Raw genomic sequence first — 22,691 nt, forward strand, 5'->3', positions numbered from 1 at the left:
CAGAAACTCCGATCAGCAGGCAGCTACATCAGCAGCCTCTCCTCGTGCCCAGCACCATCACTAAATCATGACGACCCGACGCATCTTGAGTGCTTCAGCAACTCCGGGCCGAGTGAATGGCTGAAGAATGTTAATTAAATGCGGATGGGGGAATTTTTCCAACAAGCTCATGACAGTAATGGAGGAAAAGAGAGCGCTCTTTATTTGGCAATCGCCAATCAATAAAAACAATGGCCGGAAGGAACGGCGTGCTCAGCTCCAAAAAACTTTCAGAGGAGGCGGAGTGCTGAGTCAAAGGCATTTTCAGAAACAAAATGAACGTCCACACTAGGTAATGACTTTTAATACTTTCAAAGTGCATCAGCATTTACTCAGGTTTAATTCTGACTGAAGCTTTGGGTCATTTTTAGAGCCAAAACAGGACAGCTCATTAATTTGCATTGACTCTTTGAATTCGTTTTTTAAGTCAGAAAGCTCTAAACACTGACATGATTGACAGATGCCAGTGAGGATTGAAATGTTCACTTGACGTGATTGAAAGCTCACCTCTTCCACTCCTCCTCTCCGTCCCAGAACTCGTAGACGACAAAGGATAAACCGTCCGGCAGACGCACGGCGGTCACACTGGAGACAGAGAAATAAAGGAATGAGCAGGGATGAGAAGAAGAGATGTATACGGTAGATTGATGGCGGAGGAGGAAAGGGTGTGAGGTAAGGAAAGGAAGAGAGGACAACAAAAGTCTCATTAAAGAAACTGATTAAATAATAGTGATGTTTTCTATCCCTGCACAATGTTGAAGCACTTGTCAACAAGATGCATGAGTGGAAATTACCACAATTATCCAGAGTAACAATGTGAGAATAGATCACTGAAAATGGAAAATGTGATTTGACCATATGAGAAAAAGATGATAATCAACTAAGAATCCCGCTCAGACTCCAGAGGGTGCAGGGGTAGTTTATTGTTTAGAAGATGGGAGGTGGCAGCTGCTGGTAAGAGAAGTGAACATAAAGTAAATCAGAGAAGTTTGAACGAACACAGTTTTATCCCATTTTCCTCTGACTCACGTTCTGTGTTTGCTCTTTTCTGCACCTGTTTTTTTTTTTCTGGCTCCAGACACATCGATGTGAGAGCAGTGCAGCAGCTGAGCTTGTGTTTATGCAGATCAGGTGCTGCAGTGTAGTTTGAAACTACACTGTTGTAGTGCCTCTCATCCCAAATATAATTTTCATTTAAGTTTTTCAAAAGTTAACTCTGAATGAACCTGCCGCTGTCAACACTGCCAGGCTGATAATCTGGATACGTCAGTCGCAGGTGCAGCCTTGTAAATACCAGGAGAGGTTTAGTTTACGTGTTAATGTTTAGTTTGTTCAGATGTTGTTGCTCTAACCCGTGTCTGGAATGTTTGAGATCTTTGGACTAAATATCAAGTATTTTGAGTTTTCGAGTACGAGCTTCAGTGAACTTTGAACGAACAGGTGAACAGGCTCTTTGTGCAGAAGTCGGTCTTTACTCAATCACTGCAGGTCACTTTAAAAGTGAGCATCATTTGCATTTTATATCAATGCAAAACTAATAAAAGTAAAGTAACATAAGCAAACTGCAGCAGTGAGTCTCAGTAAGGTCACAGGCAGCAGGATCAGGAGTCGTAGCCACAGGCCCTGAGTCTGCTGTCTGAATCTGTGAAGCCCTGAAGCCCCCTCTCTTCTGCCTTCTCCAGGTTTCAAGGAGAAACACAACTGTAGGAGAATATAATGTAGAAGTTTGTCGAGGTTTGTAGAAGTGAAAGGTCTCAGCAGTGAGCACATAGAGCTGCAGTACAAACCCTGAGGGGGGAGCGTGTCAGTCAGTGTGTCGCCACCTGCTCCACTTAAAACCTTTTGTCAGAGTTGGACTTTAGAGAACGAGGATAAAACAGAATAGGGAAAAAAAAAAGGATATTTGCTGGAGGCAGAACTTCCCAGTGTTAAACTCCATTCACATAAAACACCGGGAGAAAAGATGAGTTTGCATGAGCTTTCTGAACGAGAGCTGACTCAGTAAATCTGGTAGAACATTTTTGAGGTCGCTTAAAAAATGTCAGAGGGATTTGATAATGCTGAAAAGCTGAAGGACAAAATACATAAAATGTGACATTATCAAATAAAACGTGATAAGAAATATAAGCGTCATTAGAAAATGTGCCATTGTGACATTTAGTTAAAGTCCATTGTGCGATAAAACCACAGAAAATAAATATATATAGAAAAAATAAAATGTATAAATTAAAAAAATATAAGATCAAGCAAAGCAAATACAAAGCGTTAGATAGATGAAATAAGTTCCGCAGTTTTTTTAATTAAACAGGTAATCTATTCCATACTATGCCTATACTTCACAACACTGCTCCCTCTGGTGACTTACTGCCATATCACTCATGTGATTCTGCAGTATTATCTTTACTTGGTGGGAGGTTTATATATTGAGAAGTGTAGAAACATACTGAGGGGTGTATAAGTACACTGAGGAGTGTATAAACAGACTGAGTGGTGTATAAGTACACTGAGGAGTGTATAAACAGACTGAGTGGTGTATAAGTACACTGAGTGGTGTATTTTTTCATTTTCAATGTGACCAGCTCTAATCATTTGAGAGTAATAATAAAAAAAAGGCCGGAGGCTTTAAAAATGATGTTATGACTCTGTTGTTCATCCCTGAACCTGTGGAGGGCGCTGGGGGCCAGGCTGCAGTTGGATGCCAAACGTCTCCACCAGGCTTTAAATGAAATGACAATAAGTTGCGTGAGCTCTGCTGGAGGAGATAATTAAGTGCTCGTGTGTAATTGCACACAGAAAGAAAAGGAAGGAGGAAAACAAATAACCTTTAAAGATTAGAGTTAGTTGAAGATGAAATAATGAAATGAGGAGGAGACGCCCAGTGACACTAAAGAAAGAAAGAGAGGCAGCACACAGGAGAAATGAAAAGTAATGAGGAGGATTCTCTCCGTCAACAAACCGTCTTCATGCTCATACATTATTTACCTCAGCTTCCTACAGGCACTGTGCTGCCCTGCCTGCTACTGACACACACAGAAGGTTACAAACCAGGAAGTCTACATCTCAAAACAAACACACAGCAAAAACAGCATCATCTGAACGACTGTTTCTCCTCCACCTGCTATTCACTGACCACAACTTAAAACCTGATCGTCTTTACATATCACAGAAATGGACATAGGCTAGTTCTGGGAAGTGAAGCCAATGTGGAGGTGCCGTGAACCTGCAGAGCGCTAATCGACTGGTTTGCAATAACTGTGTGACGACAGAAATAAAAAAAATTAATAAAAGATTTAAATGAATTCGGGTCCATTTTTTACCTTAATTGATGCCTCGCTACAAAAGAAGTGACGGTGATTCCAAACAGACGATAATCACGACTCAAGATTGACAGGTGGTATCGTCCAATGGGTGCAGGTCGCAGGTGTATAGGATGGCTGAGGCTCCACCCCCTGCTCCTCCATATATGTTCACTTATGGTCTCAAAAATCCAAGATGGCGTCGGACAAAATGTCATATTTGAGGCTTCAGGGCAGCAGCTCACAAACCGATGAGTGACGTTGTGATGCGTCGACACTCGGTGCGTATGCAGGTTTTTTACATTTGGGTGAACTTGCTAAAAAATACATTTGACTCTGAACTTTCAGAGGAAAACTTTCTTTTCATTTTTTTTGGGTCACATTCATTACCAGGTACAATCTGTAAAACAGAATCAGTAAACACGTCCACGTTCTGGCAATTACTTTTCTGAATAGTATATTTTTTTACAACAGAGACAGATTTGTAGCTGAGATGACAAAGACTCTCAACTTTCAAAGCCTCCATTGTAGCTGTTGTTGATAGTGGAGCTGATTGGTTTCTGCACCTTAACCTAATGTTTCCATTAATGCCGATCAGATCTGGAGCCGATAAATACCTGAGCCTGAAGCGGGAATCATTTGACCTCTGACTGATTGCTGATTGTCCCCTTTCACAGTGAAGACAAAACCCAGGTGGCAGCGGGTGTTGGGGGGGTTTTGTCCGGTGTGACTCACTGAGGTGAAGACGTCATATCTGATAAGAACTGAGCGGTCCAGCTTCCACAGAGCTTGACAATCAATCAGTGTTTGAATAACAAAAACAAATGTTTTTCAAAATGGACGGACGACAAAAAAAAGAGGATTTCCATGATTGTTAGGATTTCTAAAATCTATGATTTAAACGTGATTGATTCTTTTAAAAATTACATTCTTCATTTGCAGGTAATTGATCATGAACTAAAATATTGGGTGACTGAAACATTGACCTCATGATGCTTGATGAAAGATCAGAGAGTGAAGATAATATAAATTCATTCTTTGTCTAACCCTAATCCTAGGTGTTGTGATATTTAGACCAAAGTGACCAAACATGTGAGATTATTTTATATTTTAATTTATATTTCTTTCCCAATATTGTAATTTTATGTTCCGCACATGCAGAACAGACACGCACTCCGGCAGTTTGGTTCCTTCTGTTAAACCAGTGCTGGGCTCAGCTTCAGTGAATCAAGGAGTAATTTGTAGATTGATCACAGAAACCACAGAGGTTTTAAACCTACAGGCTTTCAAAGGTCAAGACGTCCAGTTTCAGGTTTCTGAGCAGAGCCTGTCCCGAGACAGCTGGGTGGAGCTGGTTCACTACAGCGCTGCGACCGAGCAGCACTTCTTCACAGCACAACCATAAACAACAACCCGCTCAGACTCCTAAACCACTTGCCAGCGTCTTCCCGCCCGATGATTTGAGGACATTATTTGCTCTGGAACAGCCTCTTCCCACAGCCACCATATTATTAAAAGATATGCTGTCACTATTCTGCTGGCAGGTCACAAAATGTGGTGAGGAATGAGATATATATAAGAAATATGGACGTATTCTTTAGTTCTATCTCTGAAAGCTTTCTCGTCATTAGTCTCTGTTCTCAGGGTTCTTGCCCTTTTAGAAAGTCACACGTGTTCATTCACGTTGAGCAGAAGCATCTTCAGCAGACCCCCCCGCTGTGTAAGTGGGTCTAACGGCATTATCTCGCCTTTGCACATCTGCACAATTCATTTGTTCCATTTCTTCCTCAGGAACCTGCTTCACTCCCGCCCACACCAACGCTGAGGTTTTGAAGATGCTTTGCTAAAGGCAGATTTACAACTGTACCAGCTCTTACTGTTTGAATCATTTATGTCATTTAGGATCTTAAGCTCTGATAAAATGTTTAGAGACAAAGTTAGCATGGAAATAGCAACATAACTATTTTTAACAGATGGAAGCATTTGGTGGAGGAAGCAGCAGAGCTAACATGGAGAATACATACTGGACCCCGCGGAGTCTTGTGCTATTTAGCCTTTGATTTTGCCTTCATATATCACATAATACATAATTCACCTTTCCTATGTTTGGTTTCTTTTTTTTTAAGCAGCATTAAATGAATAAATGATCAGACAACAAATGTTTCAGTTTGACATTAGACCTAAAAACATGATTAGATCACGTCGGTGTGACCAGAGACTCCAGAGGGTTTACATACATTAGACGAACAGAAACACGATTAAATGAAGGATAATAATGTTGATTTTAATCTTTTACATATGTAAATAGGCAACTGTTTGTTCTTATATTATGTTATATATTATATTATATTGTATAAAGTGGCTTAAATATATTACAAGACTCCAATAAAGTTATCTAAATTATTTCATATAATACATTCTTTGCTTTACAAAGTATTCAAACCTTGGTTCTGTCTCTACACTGCTCTCACAGAACCTTAATCCCAAAGGACAAAATGTTGTAAGTGAGGAGAGAAACTACAATCCAAATGTAAAAGTGGAGTTAAGTAGAGCCAGAACCTCAAAGTCTCGTACGCAGAATATGACTGTGGACCATGAACACAGCATATTGAGTCTGGGATTTGGAGAAATCTCTCTGGGCATTAGCTGGTCTCACAGCAGCTTGATGCAGGTACAGGAGGTTAATTATATGTACAGCATGTATATATATCCAAGTATATTACATGGGCTGCATCGTGTTAGTATCTCACTTCACTTTAAGGAACGAAGCGTGTGTGTGTGTGTGCCTGGAAAGATACAGCCACAGGACCAAAGTGGAGAATATCTGAGGTCGTGTGAGAAAAGTGAGAAAAACGTAGGTCCTGACACTGAAAATGTAAAATGATAAGGTTCACGGCGCTGCACTGTGCAGCAGTGGTGGTGAAATGTGGAGCAGACTTACTGAAAGCAGTCTCTCTGAGCGGACACGTTCTTCAGGTACTGCTTCAGAGCCTCGCAAAACTCTCCGAGCTTCTTCTGGGAAACCACCATCTCCTGACGAATCAGCAACAAGGACTGCAGAGAGAGAGAGAGAGAGAGAGAGAGAGAGAGGGGGGGGGGGGGGGGGGGGGGGGGGCAGAGGTTCAGTTTACATCAGTGTTTGTGTGGAACAGATAGAAACACAAACTTATCTTAGAAATGTGAAGCTGCTTTGGTTTTGATCAGATGAGATTGACTTCTATCTTCATACTTTACTAATTAAAACATCATCCTCTATAACCCAGATAACTAAAGCAGCGTGTCACCGAGATTCCACGATACACATTCAAACACACACACAAATACATATACATGTGTTTACATGTGTGTGCATTAGTTGTGGTCATACTACACACACACACTCTCTTGTTCTGTCACTCAAGCATGCGAGCACAGTAGAGTACTGGGTTGTCAGAAAGAATCATTGAGGGAGAGAGAGAGAGAGAGAGTATGTGTGTGTGTGTGTGTGTGTGTGTGTGTAATACAGCAGACACAAGAGAAGTGGTTTGTTGGAAAACATCTTGTTGGTGAAGCTGAAAAGTCTGAATTTCTCTCTCGATAAAGGACATCATTAGTGATAATAATAATAGAATTTATAAAGCGCCTTTCAAGAGACCCAGGTCCTTGGGGACAAAAGATAAACATTCTTGTCAAATGAAAGAAAACATTGTTCTCTCTCTGAGGAGCTGACGCCACACTTTGAATTCTAGACAGTTGAAATGTTTTTTCTGCCATTTACTGTGAACAGGCAGACAGGAAATATCAGGATAGAGGGAGTTAGAGGTGGAACCAATGCAAAGATGTGAACCCCATTGAGTGTTGAGGCAAGATCTTGCTTCATGTGCGTGTGCATGTTTATATGCAGAAGCAACAACACAGAAATTTAATGAACGAACAAATTAAAGCAGAAATTTAACAAATTTGCAGATTCCAGTGTCGACTGTATCTGACCCAGCAGTGAATCTGATCATTCCATATCAGAAAAAAGCCAGATGTCTTTTGATCAGTCGACGAGGAGCTTCTGTTTGATCCAGTTTTGGTTTATCTTCTTCTTACACTTCTTACCCTGCACTTGTTTTACTGCTCACTCTCACCCGACCCTTTTTACCGGACCCTCACCCAGCTCCTCTGTCCCTGCTCCCACCTTCCTGCTCCTCCGTCGTCCTCCTCTGTCTTAGTCTCCGCTGATACAGACCAGCCGTCCCTGCAGGCTGCTGTTCCTCATCACTGTCGGGTTCAGTTCTTAATATTTCCCTCCTTTTCCTTGTAATGACAAATGTTCCCAGCTGTCTTTGAGGCACTTGCTGTGATTGTTATCATCAGGATTAGATTTCAGATCATGCAATTCTGGAGTACAACTGGAAATATCTTCTTGTTTAACATCCAGATAAGAGAGCCCTCCAGAATGAGCAGATATTAACTGCGGCTCTTGCAGCTTGTACACATGCTGACTCTGAGTATTCAACACATCTGCATCCACTTGTGTGTTAGTTGGCCTCTATCGCTCTGATTGTCTGTTTTATTGCCACGTAACGACTGTTTATCTCTTGACATCACTGTTTATCTGCTGCCATTATCTTAAATTGCTGTCATGAGGCAGCAGCACTTCTGCAACATTAAGCTGTGTGAATAAAAGCCCAGCTGTTTGTCAGCAGAGGTGTTGCACGTATGTGTGTGTGTAATTTATGACGCAATCATTGCACGGGTGTGTTTGAGCCCATAAAAGTGATTGAACCTGACGGACTTATAACCTCTGTATAGTCTACCTCAAGACATGAGTGAACACACACACACACACGCCCCACCAACTCAATTAGAAACACTACATTGCCCAGCAACCTCAGTTAATCGAATCACTACCACTCCATTAACCATCCAGCCTCTTCGACCAAATCACTGCGATTGCATCCGCTCGCCTCCGACACTGTGGCCCTGCAGAGGTGATAAATCAGAAGCCTCTAACTCTGCACCTCTGTCTTCACCGCCCTGCTAACCCCTGTGTTGATGGTCCTTTTTTTTTTTTTTTACAGCTGCAGACAGTCCTGTCCACTTTGTAGTTCAGAAACTCCCACAACGGGTGATTTGAACTCCTAAGCCTTGGTTATAGACAGAGAGTGTCAGGTGTAGTTTCAGTTTGGTTGTATTCCTATATTTCTAATAGGAAATCCAGTGAAGCTATTGATAACTAATTCCTTTATTTCAGAGTTTACTCGTGGAGCACCTCAAGGCTCCGTCCTTGGTCCTTTTAGAATTCTCAGTTAATTTGTTTGCTCTAAGTTATATCCTTTGCTTTGCGTTTCTATGCAGATGACTCCCTGATCTATTTCTCTTAGAAATGTTGGAAACCGGATTTCTCAAAACCTTTATCAGTAAGATAAAGCAGAAGGTGCAGCGTGTGACAGCTGTGTCACTGATGCTCCCTTCTTCACACGCGGGTTTTCGCTGACATATTTGACAGATGAAGACACCTGCTCCCAGTCTTTCTCTTTAGCTAAGGTAAACGTCTGGGGATAAGTTAAGCTAACCAGCTCCGGACTCAGGCTTCATATTCATATCTGACTGACGGGCATCAATCTTCTCATATGACTTCAAAAAACTTTATATAAATTTCTCTTCTATAAAAATAAACTTAGTCAGAAACAAGACAATAGTTTTCTTGTCGTGTGTTTGGGATACTAATGTACAGTAATACATTAACATTTTGTGCTCAGGGCAGATCTCGCACTTCATAAATAATGAAGTCATTAGCCAGTATTCCCTCTGCCCCCCCTCATTCCAGTCTGAAGATATTGTTTGTTCTCCAACAATTGACATTTTCACAATTTGACATATTCATTTGGCTGCTAATGTATATTTTCTTTTCCCTTCAGAGTCTGAATACTTTCCATTTTCATTAATGACTTACTGAAAATATACCAGAATCAGCTTTAGAGAGCTCAGCATGTCTAATGTGTGTGTCATTGTCAAATCTAAGTGATTCAATCCCCAGGAATACTACCAATGACCTGGGCTCGGTGTCCTCAGAGGTGGATCCAGCGTTGGTTATGTTGTGGAGGCAGGATAAAGAGAAGACATGGAATTGATGCTTCACTTTATTGTATTTAATCCACTCTGTAAATATTATTAATTTACTGAAATGTATTGAGACATCAGTTTAATGCCTGACAAGGATTTTCATCATTGTGATGACGCCACCGAAGCGCGCCGTTGTCAATTGCTTATTTCCTGAAATTAAATGTCAGCTGGGATTTTCCATTTTTGTTTCTGAACTTAGACTTGACAAATGTCATATTTACGATCGGATTTATTAGATGCACTCGAAGGCAGTTTGTCATTTTAAATGCAAAGAGAAGATTGAGAGGGACTGAACAACGGCAGCTTTATTATAACGTATAAATCACAGACTCTTCGTTTAAACTACCTGACATTTATTAATATGAAGTAAGTAATCATGCAATATATGATCATTTAAGTCGTCTTTAAAATCACTTCAGATGGCAAAGGTTCACTGACATTGTCTTATTGAAATCACAGTCACATCTTAGTAATCTGGTTTTTAAAACATGTACATTTGTACTCAAATGTTCTCTCCTTTAAACGACAACATTAATTAGTCGTGGAAAAGTCTGTTAAAGGTTGTAGACAAATGTGTGTGAGTGTGATTCAAAGACTGAGCTTGCCTTTAAGATGCAGTTTTATTTTGCAATAAAAGCTGACAATGATTTAAATCTTAATTTGGTAATTAACTCTCTGAGTTGTCTTGAGACTTATCACCGTATCATAAAGACACGTGGAGCCTTGTTCTTGCATAAATATAATTGATTTCTGCTTCCTGTCATTATTCTTCAGCGCTGCCGCTGAGAAATGATGAGTGTGAAAAACATTGTTTTTTTTTACTTCAGAAAAATGCTTATTCAAAAAGCACTCAGAGGAACAACTGTTCGTTTGGTGTCGGATAATATTTAGGATGGAATTTCTCAGTCAGAAATGATAAACTGTACAAAAAGATGGACGACGTGACCGCTCCCCAAAGGTGGAGCCAAATCTTCTTGATCGCCCCCTGGTGGCTGGCTACAGTAGAGGTACATCCGGGGTATTTTGGAGGAAGTAGAGATGTGACATCCATCATTATTTTCAATCTTTCAAAAATACATATAATTCAGTTACATCCGAGCAGAAACCAGCGCCACACAGTTCCTCCTTGTGACCTGGAGTCATTTCTGGTGTGTGAGATGAGGTCTGACGTGAAGCATCTCACAAACGTGTGTCACACTCTTTCTCTCTCCTTCTCTCTCGATCTCTCTCTCCCCCCAGTGAGCTGAGAGATTTACACCAACAACTGTATAAAATATTCAAAGATCATCCCCATCCATCAAAGACAGATACAGCTTAGTACACTGTCCCAGTATTCATACTGTGCATGTCTTTCTATGGTCGTGAAGACAAACTACATTTTGGTCGGTCCGCACAATTAATCATCGACAGAGTTATTTGACAGTTGAGACAAAAGACTACAAAGATGGACGACGTATCTCCACCTCCTCCGGCTATCCACAAATGAAGTCAAAACATCCCAGATACAAACCATCTGCCATCTTGAGCCAGTGACATAATTTGGAGGCAGAGTATTCACAGCAGCGATCAGGGAATTGGGCAACGGTATCTGGGTCGTGCCGACACACACACACTCGACCAATCATGACATTTCACCCCATTCTGTAGCATCGAATGACAAATTAAAACCAAACTAATCAGAAACGTGAACACTAGTTATGTCCCCAACATCTGCTGGTGGCCGCTAACATCCGCTAACATCTGCTAACATCTTCTGGTAGTTGGTGACTTATATTGTGCAGAAGATCTTCAAACGCACAAGAAACATTCATCCTCCTGTCCTACATTCTAAAAAAATGAGTTTGGTCCATGTCCCACCTGCTAACATGGAGAAGGTAGGGTTTATAACCGGTTTAGCAGGGTCAGGGTTAGAATGTGTGTGTGTTTAATATGCTGCAGTGTGGGATGGAAACCCGCTGGGTATGAAAATGGGGGGAAGCAGAAGAGTGTGTATGGAGATGGGGAACCAGTCAGGCGTTACCATGGGAACTGGGAAATACCAGTTCCTCACATGTAGGTCTTCATCTCACACCTCATCTTCGCTCCTGACTCTTCATCGTTGTGTCTTACCCCCTCAGGCTTTTCCTCCCCTCCTCTCTTCATTGCCCCAGTTCTTGTTTGTGACATCTCTAGGCTCCTACCTCCTCCCATCATCCCTCCATTTTCATTCTTCCGACCCCCCCCTCCATACATTTCTGCCCACCTATTCCTCCTTTTTCATCATCATCATCATCATCATCATCTCCTCCCCCCTCCTCTCTCCCTCTCCTTCTCGCTCTGAGCTCAAGGAACCCGTCATTTATTCAGAAAGTAAAATAGGAAAGAAAGAACCCCTTCATTAGTTCAGGGACTCATTTGCATATATCCAACAGTAGATGGATGACTACAGTGTCCTGACCTGCAGACTGCAGCACTGGGAGAAGTACAAACCTTATATCAGCAGCAGTTCACTTACAGCAGCGGTTTTCATCCTGTTTTAACACCGTGTTGTTCCTTGTTTTCAGTTCGACACTATCACTGGAACAACTGGTATAATTTGAGGTTTGTCTTGCAATGAAAAATAAACTTCATATGTCAAGTTTCTATTTCACAGTGTCGTCCAGGAGACATGGAGCAATCTTAGCATTAACTTGGACTTGAGTACATGTCGACTAAATTAAGTTCAATATATAAAAACAAGGTATTCTTAGTTTTGAAATTAGTTAAAGTATTATAAATGCAATTTTATCCATCTTGTTTAATTGCATTGCTGAGTATTATCTGGTTTTCGTGCTTTGCTATCTTTGTACTTATATTTTATGTCCTAAAGCACCTTGTATCTCTTTGGCTTCACTTATGGGGAGCCGTCATGTCGTCCATCTTTATTTACAGCCTCTATCAAACACTTTTTTAGCCACTCACTGACGTTTGTTGCTGGGTTGTTTAGTGTACAGGATTTTTTTGGGGGGGTTGGAATCTGTTGTCTCCTCCTGCAGGAAAAACTTATTATAAAAAGGAAAACCCAAACCAGTATGAATATTGTTTATCAGTCTGTGGTAGTAATTCATTTTCTATGGCACATTAGTATTTGAACTCCCTGAGGTGCCGTCACGTTGCAGTGCTCATAAAGAAAACAGAATTGAAAAGGCAGCTGCCACTGATGTCCCGATAATGCAACACTGACTGAAATATTTCCAAGGACAAATTCTTTTTTTATTGCCGCCACCTTCACTCAGTCTTTTTATCTGTCTCTTGCTGACAAATACAGCGTTAACACATTCTCTCTGAGGCTGCCTCTCTTTATCCCTGTGATTCTCTCTCTCTCTCTCTCTCTCACTCTCACACACACACACACACACACCGGCTCCCTTCGAGCTCCACTGATGCAACCTGCTTGTGTATCTATTCATCGGGGGGGTATCACTGCTCTGTAACGATCTCTGCTGCATGAGTCCTTTTCTTTCCCACTGCAACACAATGGGCTTTTGTACAGTAATGACCTCCAGGTAGTGGTTATCAAGGTACATAATAAACTAACATATATTATATATATATATATATATATAATTTCTTTCTTCCATATTATTCTTTCTGTCAATGTTTGAACCCTGTGATGAGGGAAGTATTTCTCACAAACGTCTTCGTGTGCATCTCAGGCCACGTTCACAATCAACATGTTTACAGAGGAGACACTGCGGCTCTGATGACTTTCCTCCTTCGCCTCAGGTTTGGTTTGGGCGGGTGACAGAAATATGGTTTGAATTTTAAAAGGCGGAGCAGATGCCTGAACCAGGTGCTGGTTATTTTCCCAGAGAGCAGCGGTACAGTTTGTGAGGAACGACAAGGTCCTAAAAACGTGAACAAACAAAAGACGAGGTTTCGAGGAAAGTGGACCGGAGTGCTTCACGCCAAGAAATGGAGCTCCTGGTGGAAATCCACGTACAACTTATTTCTCTCTAAGTTTCTCAGGAAATCTAAAATGAGATCAGTGCATATACGCAGGTTTTTGAAACTCACTAACTCGTTTTCCACTGTCCCTATTAAACTTTGCCATAGATGGGACACACATTCCGATTATCGCTCCCTTATGTCTCATTTTCTGGAAAGAATATCAAATCCTAGTTTGGACTGATGCTCATTTTCCTCAACCTCTCTCCGTTGTCTTAATGTGAGAGTGTGACACTTTTTAATGAAGAAGTAACTCTCACAAAAAGTCTTAGTCCACACGCAATAAAAAACTTTGTGACCCAATCCAACACTCAGGGGTTTCGTCAATGTTCTTCTGTAATGTGTGTACTGTGAAGCTAAGACGTATCCTGCCTCCTCCATGTTAGCAGATGGGACATGGACCAAACTAAAAAGTCAAAGTGGAGGTCCAATACATTTTTCTCAAAGATGGTTTCTGTGTGTTCGAGTGTTCACTTTTACGGCTAGTTTGGTTTTAATTAGTTATTTGATGCTATGCTCAGACTTTGACGTTTCGTATCGAGGATATTTTAGCCTTATTACTTTGTATTTATACACAGTCTATGTTCTTCATATTTCTCAAGTTCTACTGGATCTAGATTTACACAAACAGACACAACAGAATCACTGGTTCAAAGGGTAAGAAAAGAGTCTTTCAGTTGCGTCCCCTACACTTCAAAACCTGCCTCTGCTTGCATCATCTTGTCGTGTTTGTCTTATTCATTATGTTTCCAACCACATGTGCATTCGCTGCAGTGAAAACCAAGCTCCGTCTCTCACCTCCATTTTCTTTCTGTCTCTCCCGATCTATATATCTGCCTGGTTGGTCTAACAACCTGACTCCCTCCATCTATTGTGTCTTTTGTCCACTGCGCCTTACTTATATCGACATTGTGTTTCATGTTCACTCAGCCCCTGCATGAGAGTGAAATAATGCAGTGCTGACTCCAAGAGACAGTTAAAGACAATGGGGCAGACTGCTGACGTGTGGTTCAGGGTTTCATTCCAAGGATTTTTTTTCCTTCTCCTTAACCTGGGCTTAAACGTGGATTTAAGAAATCACGTTAAATTCCCACTGTGGGAAAAAAATCATAGAAGATGGAGAGCGACACTGATCATTACCCGTCGGTCCTAGTGGAGCACTCTAGTTACTGTCAAAGAAGAAGTAGTAGAAGTTTGATTCACGAACATGCTGCCTAGGTATCGTTGTGTGTGCCGACATTTTTCTCTGGTATGACGGTCGTGACATGAGGAGGAGCAAACGTCAAACTGGCAGGTATGTGTTGCTGCCATAGACTTTCTATGAAGACAGACGACATGGCAGATCCCCAAAAGTGAAACCAATGCATCCCTATCACAGCATCCGATCCCGCTACACTCCCCCTGGAGGCTGCACGAGAAATTACACACTGACGAAGCGGAAATTAGGTAAAAAGCACTAAAATTGAACAGTGTATGACTAGATTACATCTCTTGTACTTTCTTTTATCCCTGAAGATGTGATGCTTTCACCAAAATATGTACATATATATGATTTGTACAATAGGCAGCTGACTGTGGCGTTTTATTGTAAACGCTTTATTCAATAATTATAAATGTGGACGATAAATCCGTCACTGTCGTAGAGAAAAAAAGACACAAGATGTGGCTTCATCTGATAATTCAGATTAGACTGATACACTGAACCTTCCTGTGCTGTAGCTGGTTGCATAAAATCCTGCGATGAAGTCAATAAAAGAAAGAAGAAAGGCAATAAAGGCAAAGTCAAAAATATAGGGCGCTCGAGGAGAGAGAGGGCCACACACACACACACACACACACAGTTACAGTGAGCGAGCTGTCAGTTCTGCCAGCTAACTGGACTAAATTGTGTTGCAGCAGAGAGCGAGAGCGAAGAAGCAGATGAAATAAACAAACACCAGAGACAGAGATGCAGTGCGGGATGGCGGCTGATTAATGCACGCTGGGGCCGTTATTGAATTTACAGAGAAAATCTTCGGCGTTAAGAACACAAACAGCCACCAGGGGATCCGGGGGCCATCCGGGGAGCCGGTGGCACGGTTCATACATCAAGATGGGAGACGCTGAAAGGATGCAGATCTCATCAGCCTCCTCTAACCGGCACACCTGTCACACATGACCGACTTTGGTGGCTTTTCTATGACCCACTCACATGTTTCTGTGGCAATTTAATTCTCTGTAGGCTTTTCATCCAGTGGGAATAAGTTTAGCGATTTGAGAATTACTCAAACAGGAGCATTTGTCTGGGACTATTTTCAGCTGTGGACTCATACACACTTTGTGCACGAGTGAGTATTTATAGCAGCTGGATGGTGGATGCTGGACTGAGTCATAATAAACTAAAGTTTCCTGAGTAAAGTCCCTGAATGTGTGTTTTTAATATTTTTTAAGTTGGATGTCGCACAGAGAAACATGACACATCAGACTGTGAATACACATAAATATTAGAAAAGAAATATGTCTCTTGAGGAGGAGACTTTAGGATCATTTTCTCCTTTCAGATAACCGTTTAAAAATTTAATTATTTATTTCTCTACAGTTTTTTCTATCTTGGTGTGTAGATTTCAGATGAATCATTGATGGTTGTTTAAAGACTTGTAGGAAACAAGTATTTTGAACGTGACTTTATCAAATTATCTGATATGATTTCTGAAATGGGTGAAAATGTGTATTTCAAAACTATTATTTCTTCATGTTAGTGATCAACAGGGAATTTCATGGTGGAATTAAGATTGTATTTTAAGTTTTCACCCTATTCAGCAGCTTTCAGAAGTTTTTGTGTGCAAAAAGCTTTTAGTTTCTCAACATACGATAACTAAATTTAGCTGACACTCAAATAACCTTTTCACAGCCCTTTAGCACTTTCATTGTTCCCTGAGGGAGAAAGTGTCTGACCTCCAGAGGCGTTCAGGGGTGAACGTCGGCTAAATGACCTGGAGCTGGGAAGGGTTTGTCTTGCTCAAGGGCACTTCAGCATGGGGGCAGTAACGTATCCTGCAGCCACTCTGCTCCCTGGAAATGTTCAGATGTTGGTTTCACCTCAATATTTCAAGTACAGTTTTCCTCCACCGGGGGCTGACCTATCTCCCGAATACTTTTTCCTTCTCAATAATTCACTCGCTGTGTCGGATAAATAAATGAAAATGTGTCACTCTTTGAAATATCCAATGTTTTCTTTGATACTGAAACATCAATCTGAGTCGTTTCTCTCTTTTTTAATACGCTTTCACTCTACGTTGTGACAGAACTGCTGCAGGGTAAGAAACACTGGGTATCTACAAAAGAAAAGCTCTTATCCAACATGAGTTTGTGTCGGTTGGAGCGATGAAGAGGAAGAGAAGAGCTGGCGGAGCAGATTTCAACAGAACTGAACCATCGTCTGGTTCCTGACGAAAACTAAAGTAACTACAAGTTTAAAGAAGGGATGGATGCGGAGGATGTGAATGGATGTAGGCGATCGTCTCTCCACACAAACATCTCTACCACCGACTGTGTGAGCAGCTTAAATCAACTGCTTCACTGGGGCGAATCTGCAGCGTTCACACAGTCACATGTACATTGTTTAAGACCTTTTAATGCTACGTAGAACTGCAATTAAGATTAGTGTAAAACCCCAAATCAAAGAATTAAATATGAAACGGTAAAATAGTCCGTCTCTGACTAAGTGTAACTGATGGAAGGTCTTGAAAAAAAAAAAAAAAGGGAAATACAGGAGGAAACTCATCTGAGTCAGCACCGGTGCTGTTCAAGAATTCAAAGAGCAGGAGCATCGGAGAGCTGCTGCAGAAACCCATTCATACAGTAATATCCATATTTATAACCCCTTGATTTATTTTTCATAAGGGCATTCACTGCACGGCCAGTGTCCCTCCATGAACTTCACTCTCTGCACTCACCTCCTGACTGTCAGTTCCTCTTATCAACATCTTATTGGAGTTTTCATTACGTATTTAACACATATGCAGGAGCTCTGACTCTGAGGATATGAATTTAATTTCTCACCTGAAATCTTTTCTCCTCCGAGTCATTGTTTTAACTTCCTCTCGTCTCTTGTGTATCTCAGCCCTCGTACTTATTATTTTTAAATGCCATCTTGACACCTCTCCTTTGTTTTCCCACACGTTCCTTTTAATAATCTGTTAAAGGTTTTTTAATTGATCTGTTCCGCTAATGAATGTGGCCGCTAGCGAGAATCGTATCTTTTGTCTGTTTGGTTGTTGGCAAGAAATCTGGGAGTGTGACAGAAAGTGTGAGAGAATATTTGGCTGAAATGTGACGCCTGCTCTGAACATTACTCAAGCGTTAGAGATTCTGTTCCTTGTAGAGTTCAGACATTCATGACCCGCAGGGAATGAATTTTCACTGTTAAATTTACTTGAATCAACGTATCTGTTCTAATGAGGTTGAATCTTCAAGTTTTATTATTTAATTCAACTTAACAAGTCACCTTAAACCTTCAGAACTCTGACTTAGATCAATATGACCTTATCAGCTTGAGTAAAAGTTAAAATGTCCTCCAATACAATTTCAGCTCAACATCTTTTGATTTCCTCTTTTGCTGCCGTCATAATTAAAAAAAAAAAATCTGCACGTTAGTATTGTCACTGTGAGCATTTTACGAAATTTAAGCATTTAGCACAAATACCACGGACCGTACATAAAGACGAAGGACATAACAGTGCCCCAAAAGTGAAGCGAAAACACCTGGTGACTGGCTGCAGTATCCGTCATAAACCGTGTCTCCTCCATGTTAGTGGACTGGACATTGACTAAACTAAAAAGTCAAAGTAAAAGCCAAATACGTTTTTACCATCGTGGTTTGTAAATGTACGTTCAAGTGTACATAAGTAGGAGCAGCTTATTAGAGCTGCTGGCCTGGTTTTATAGAGTCTTGTGGAGAAACAATGTGTTTGTGGGCAGTCAACAAAATCCAGGTGAGCTGTTCTTTAAAATCACACAATATTTTCTTAGAGGATCAAACCTCAGTAGCTAACACTTCGCACGGCAGAAAACTGCGTGGGTTTGTGTTGTGTGCTCAGTGTCTCCTGGTTAATTATGTGTTTGATTTAGATCAGAGCTGTACGACGCCACTGTCCGTTAAAACAAAGGAGGAAGGAATGACTCATTTGTGTCGCTGAGGTTTAAAGAGCACATCAGGATATTACAATGCTCGGTCCCTGTGGCCTTTTCTCTTTCTCATTCCATTTTCTTAGTCCTATCCTTTCTCTATTTACTCAGTTATCTGCCCGTCCATCCCTTGCATCTTCTCCTCTGTTCTCTCAGCCACTTCTTTAATGGCTTCTCTGCTCCTTTCTGATGCGCCTCTCGAGGATCCAAATACTGACAACATATAGTGTACGGAATTGATTCGCCCACTTCAAATGACAGAAACCACTGTCAGCTCACTTGTGTCCACTACAAATAAAATGCAAATGCTAATTCCGCTCCACAGCTGGGGCTTGAAAGTATCCCTGTATCTCTCATACAGTATATGATGGTATTAGAATCGCCTGTATGATGATACAACTCGCCATGGTGTCTCCGTTCAGAGCGGAGAAAAGATTGCTGTGACCGAGGCCTGCGAGGGAGATGAGATGAAGGGTAATCACGTTCGAATCATGCAGAAGATCAGGTGGGACGCAGGGTGAAATTATGTGAAGGTGAAGAGGAGCAGGACGTGGTAAGAGAAATCTGTTTTCTAGAGGGGAAGGGTGATAGTGAGGAACAAGAGGGTTAAAGGGTGGTGATAAGAGGAAGGTGGAAGAAGGACGGTCGAGGATTTTCTCCGTCTAGAACATATGCTATATAGTAAAAAAAAAGAAGACGTATTAGTTGTTGTCACTCGGTTTCCGTCTGTGCCCGCAGATGTGTGATATATTCATCAAACACCAGCCTGGATGAGCAGATTGTGTGTAATCAGTGAAGCGTGTCTCTGTTTAAAGGAGGATGCAAATAACAGGCGGAAATATGATACAGCCTGGTTTCACTGGATTTATTACGGTGCGTGAAATTTCCCCGGGTTTGTTTTGGAGGAAGTATTTTCAGAGGCGGATGCAGATATGTGATCTGTGTTTTAAAAGAAGCTGTGGCAGGCGACAGAAAATCTGTTCAGAGACAGCAGACATATGGTGAGTGTTTCTCATGCAAAACCATAGTAAATAAAGATGGACGACCCGTCTCCACTTCATCCAAATATCCAGCAATCAAGCTAAAATATCTCAGCGCGAACGTCTTTCCCATCTGCTGATAACTCAGCTGCTGCCTTGGTAAGATCAGATCAGAGGCTAATTTAATCCTGACTCAAAACATTGAGATTCTCTGTAGCGTGAACACTTGAACTGAGGAGCTAACCTTGATATCTGATTTGAAATGTAGGACCCTCAATTTAATAAAGAAACAAATATTGTCTGTTGTGTACTGCACATCCAGACATGAAGCGGAAATATGTGCATTTACAGCCAGAGTCTGTGCAGCAGAGGTGGAGCCGGGGAATCAGCTGAACAGTCGAGAGTGAGTCTCTGCTGTCAGTCGTGAGGAATAGACACTTCAGCATCAGTGTGATGTAATATTTGTTCTACATGGCCTTTGACTTTATGGATCCTGTTTGAAAAACAAGGTAAATGCTGAGACCTGCCTCTTTAAACGCCTCAGAGCCTTTAGCTGGAGGTTTTTCTTTAGGACTAAAGCTCATTTTTGTCTCTGGCTTCTCAGTGTTATTACTTACTCTCAGGTCAGGGTTCAGGTCAGTCTTGTTGAGTGCTCCTTCTTGGGTGTTTTAAAAGTGTTTCTCCGAGATGCATTTTAAGGAAAATTGCAACTTGAAACTTCTCCCTCTCAGTGCTTCTGAGCGCTCTCTTATAATAGCCTCTCCGTGTCTGTGCCCATGACAACTGGACAATTTAATAAGGGCTCTCACTGCTCGCCGGCCGCTAACGGGAAGTTGTAAGTGGCTCGACTGCTGTGGGTCTAAGTGCAGGGGGTGATTATTACACTGCTCTCCTGCAGACAGAAAAAGACCTGGTTGCATGCTCAGAAACATGCTAACTGCATTTCACACAGGCTCTCATGGCACAAGAACCTGCGGTGAGAATGTGCGGACGTCCTGCACACCTCAGACCAGCGTCCATGTAGCTTCCTCGAAGCGATGGACGCTTTGATCATTTGGAAAGTGAATGTTTTTTTGGCCTCTACAGAACAAGAAATGAAATGAAAAGGGAGAATGAGGGAAGCAGTGGCTCGAACCAGCGGAAACATTTGCCCTAAACTTTTGTCAAGAACGCTTTAATTTTACCTTTAACAGACACCTGCCTAGTTTGGTTCAGAACTTTGGACTGACCAAAATAACAGGTGCCTCAGACCACGGACTGGACCAACGGAACAAAAGTCTTAGCCACGGTTTGGTTTTTGGATGGTTCAGACTTTCTGACCAATTGCAGGAAGAAGAAGAACAATAAGCGGAGGCCGTTTGCAGGTCCAGGATCAGGGCGTTCACTTTGCTGGTAGTAAAGACATCATGATATTATAACTAAATTAACAACGTGAACAGGTTCATTCATTCACACACGGCATCTGAAATATCAACGCTGTAACATGAACCTTGGTTTGGACTTTAAGTATCTTAGTCCTATGATTTTAAGATACTAAATCATTACGACCGCACAGAGACACTAAAATAAACCTAATCTTGTTGATACGGCATATTGTGATAATGTGGTGATTTTTCATGTGCACAGAAACCACATGGAATCGATTTTTCCAGGATTCATTTGTCGCTTCTTCTGGTGTGCATGTCCTGTAACTTTATACCGGTGCAAGTAATATCCCTCCGTCTGTTTCAAAGACCAGAATCAATGACGTGAGCTCCTCCATCCAAACCACTCTGCAGTTCCTATGACTGACACACCTGAGCTCTTCTGACCTGCTTCTCATCTTCTGTCTTTTCTTTGTCTGACAGACGGTTTCATAAAAACTGAAAGTGACAACCACAAACTGATGTTTCTCTGAGACACAGATTACTGTTGAACTCTCATATCTCTCCTTCGCTGCCGGCATGTGATCGTGATCTTTGGTGAAAACAACGTCAAACAAGTCGAGCTTTTCTGTGACCGAACATTGTCTGATTTATGACTCAATCCAAACACGGCTTGAAAAGAAAACGCCCATGATGATGCAGATGCCTTTCATATAAATCATTGATCATTATCAAAGAGATGATCACAGACGCTGAATATGCCGTCTGATTCTGAGACAGCTGATGTGTTCTTTCCTCTGTGGTGGTTTGATATCGTAAGATGCTGCGACAGTCTATTAATCCTCTGGGAGAATACGAAGGGTCTATAAATCACCAATGAAACAAAACAAGCCCATTTCCTGGAAATAATTCAAAGGATCGGAGCTCATTGGACAGGAAGTGAGACCCGGATTATTTTTGTCATGCAGAAGTTTTGTCTCTTCTTCCTGAAATAAAAAAAGTACTACTGTGATTTTATGAATTAATTTATTCATTTTAAATTATTTAAATTATTATTTTATGTAATTTAATGTGTGTATAATGTACCTTGTTATCTGGTTTTGTTTTTCATGTGGTGTACATTTCGGGTTTTCAATAAAATAAACAACAGTCTTCTTCCTCATCAAACTTGGCGACTACCTAACCCACAATGCAACTCATTCACTAACAAATCTGTTCAGCTAATTGCAGCTAATGGAGCCTGGATAAAGCTCCCACGCTGACTTCTTATCTTATATTTTCTAAACGTTTCTCATTATAATGACTGACAGGATCTTAGTTTCATCACATTGCTGTGTCTTTAAAAACAAGCACGTTTCCTGGGACATGATTCAAAAGATCAGAGCACATGGGACATGTGGTGAGACCTGGCTCAGGCAGCTCGTGCAGAAGTTTTGTCTCATGTTTTTTTTTCACAACACAAAGTCTCGTACACCCTCGACCCAAAGTGCTGCTGCAGTGGTTGTTGGCCTTTGCAAAGCAGAAGTAAGTGATGCTCCACCTGGGGCTCGTGTGTGCTGTGCAGCAGTTATTCATTTAGCGTCTACTTACGGCGCCGGTGGTGCCATCTGTGTCTGTTAGCCTCTGGTGCAGATCCAACCAGACCGTCTGCAAGAAGAAGCACAACAACAACAGCAGCAGCAACACGTCAATCAGCGAGAACAGTAACTACAACAACAGCTTGAAGCAGACATTTGTCAGTCACGGTATTAATGGACGATGTACGGTGACAATAAGGTTCAGCCGGG

At 41.4% G+C, this 22,691-nt stretch overlaps 1 protein-coding gene across 2 annotated transcripts in view; it reads right to left on the minus strand.

Annotated features, from left to right (window-relative positions):
* Positions 1 to 22,691, minus strand: part of necab2 (N-terminal EF-hand calcium binding protein 2) — an 87,744-nt gene that overhangs the window by 7,008 nt on the left and 58,045 nt on the right. The window contains exons 9-11 of one of the 2 annotated variants that reach the window (XM_069528259.1): positions 22,495 to 22,551; positions 6,277 to 6,389; positions 547 to 624 (exon numbers count right to left, since the gene is read on the minus strand). In XM_069528259.1, the coding sequence (XP_069384360.1) occupies positions 547 to 624; positions 6,277 to 6,389; positions 22,495 to 22,551 (248 nt within the window). The remainder of the gene's footprint in view (positions 1 to 546; positions 625 to 6,276; positions 6,390 to 22,494; positions 22,552 to 22,691) is intronic. The other variant, XM_069528260.1, reaches the window with a different exon arrangement.

Source organism: Paralichthys olivaceus, chromosome 7 (genome assembly GCF_024713975.1).
Source record: "Paralichthys olivaceus isolate ysfri-2021 chromosome 7, ASM2471397v2, whole genome shotgun sequence".
Taxonomy (NCBI): domain Eukaryota; kingdom Metazoa; phylum Chordata; class Actinopteri; order Pleuronectiformes; family Paralichthyidae; genus Paralichthys; species Paralichthys olivaceus.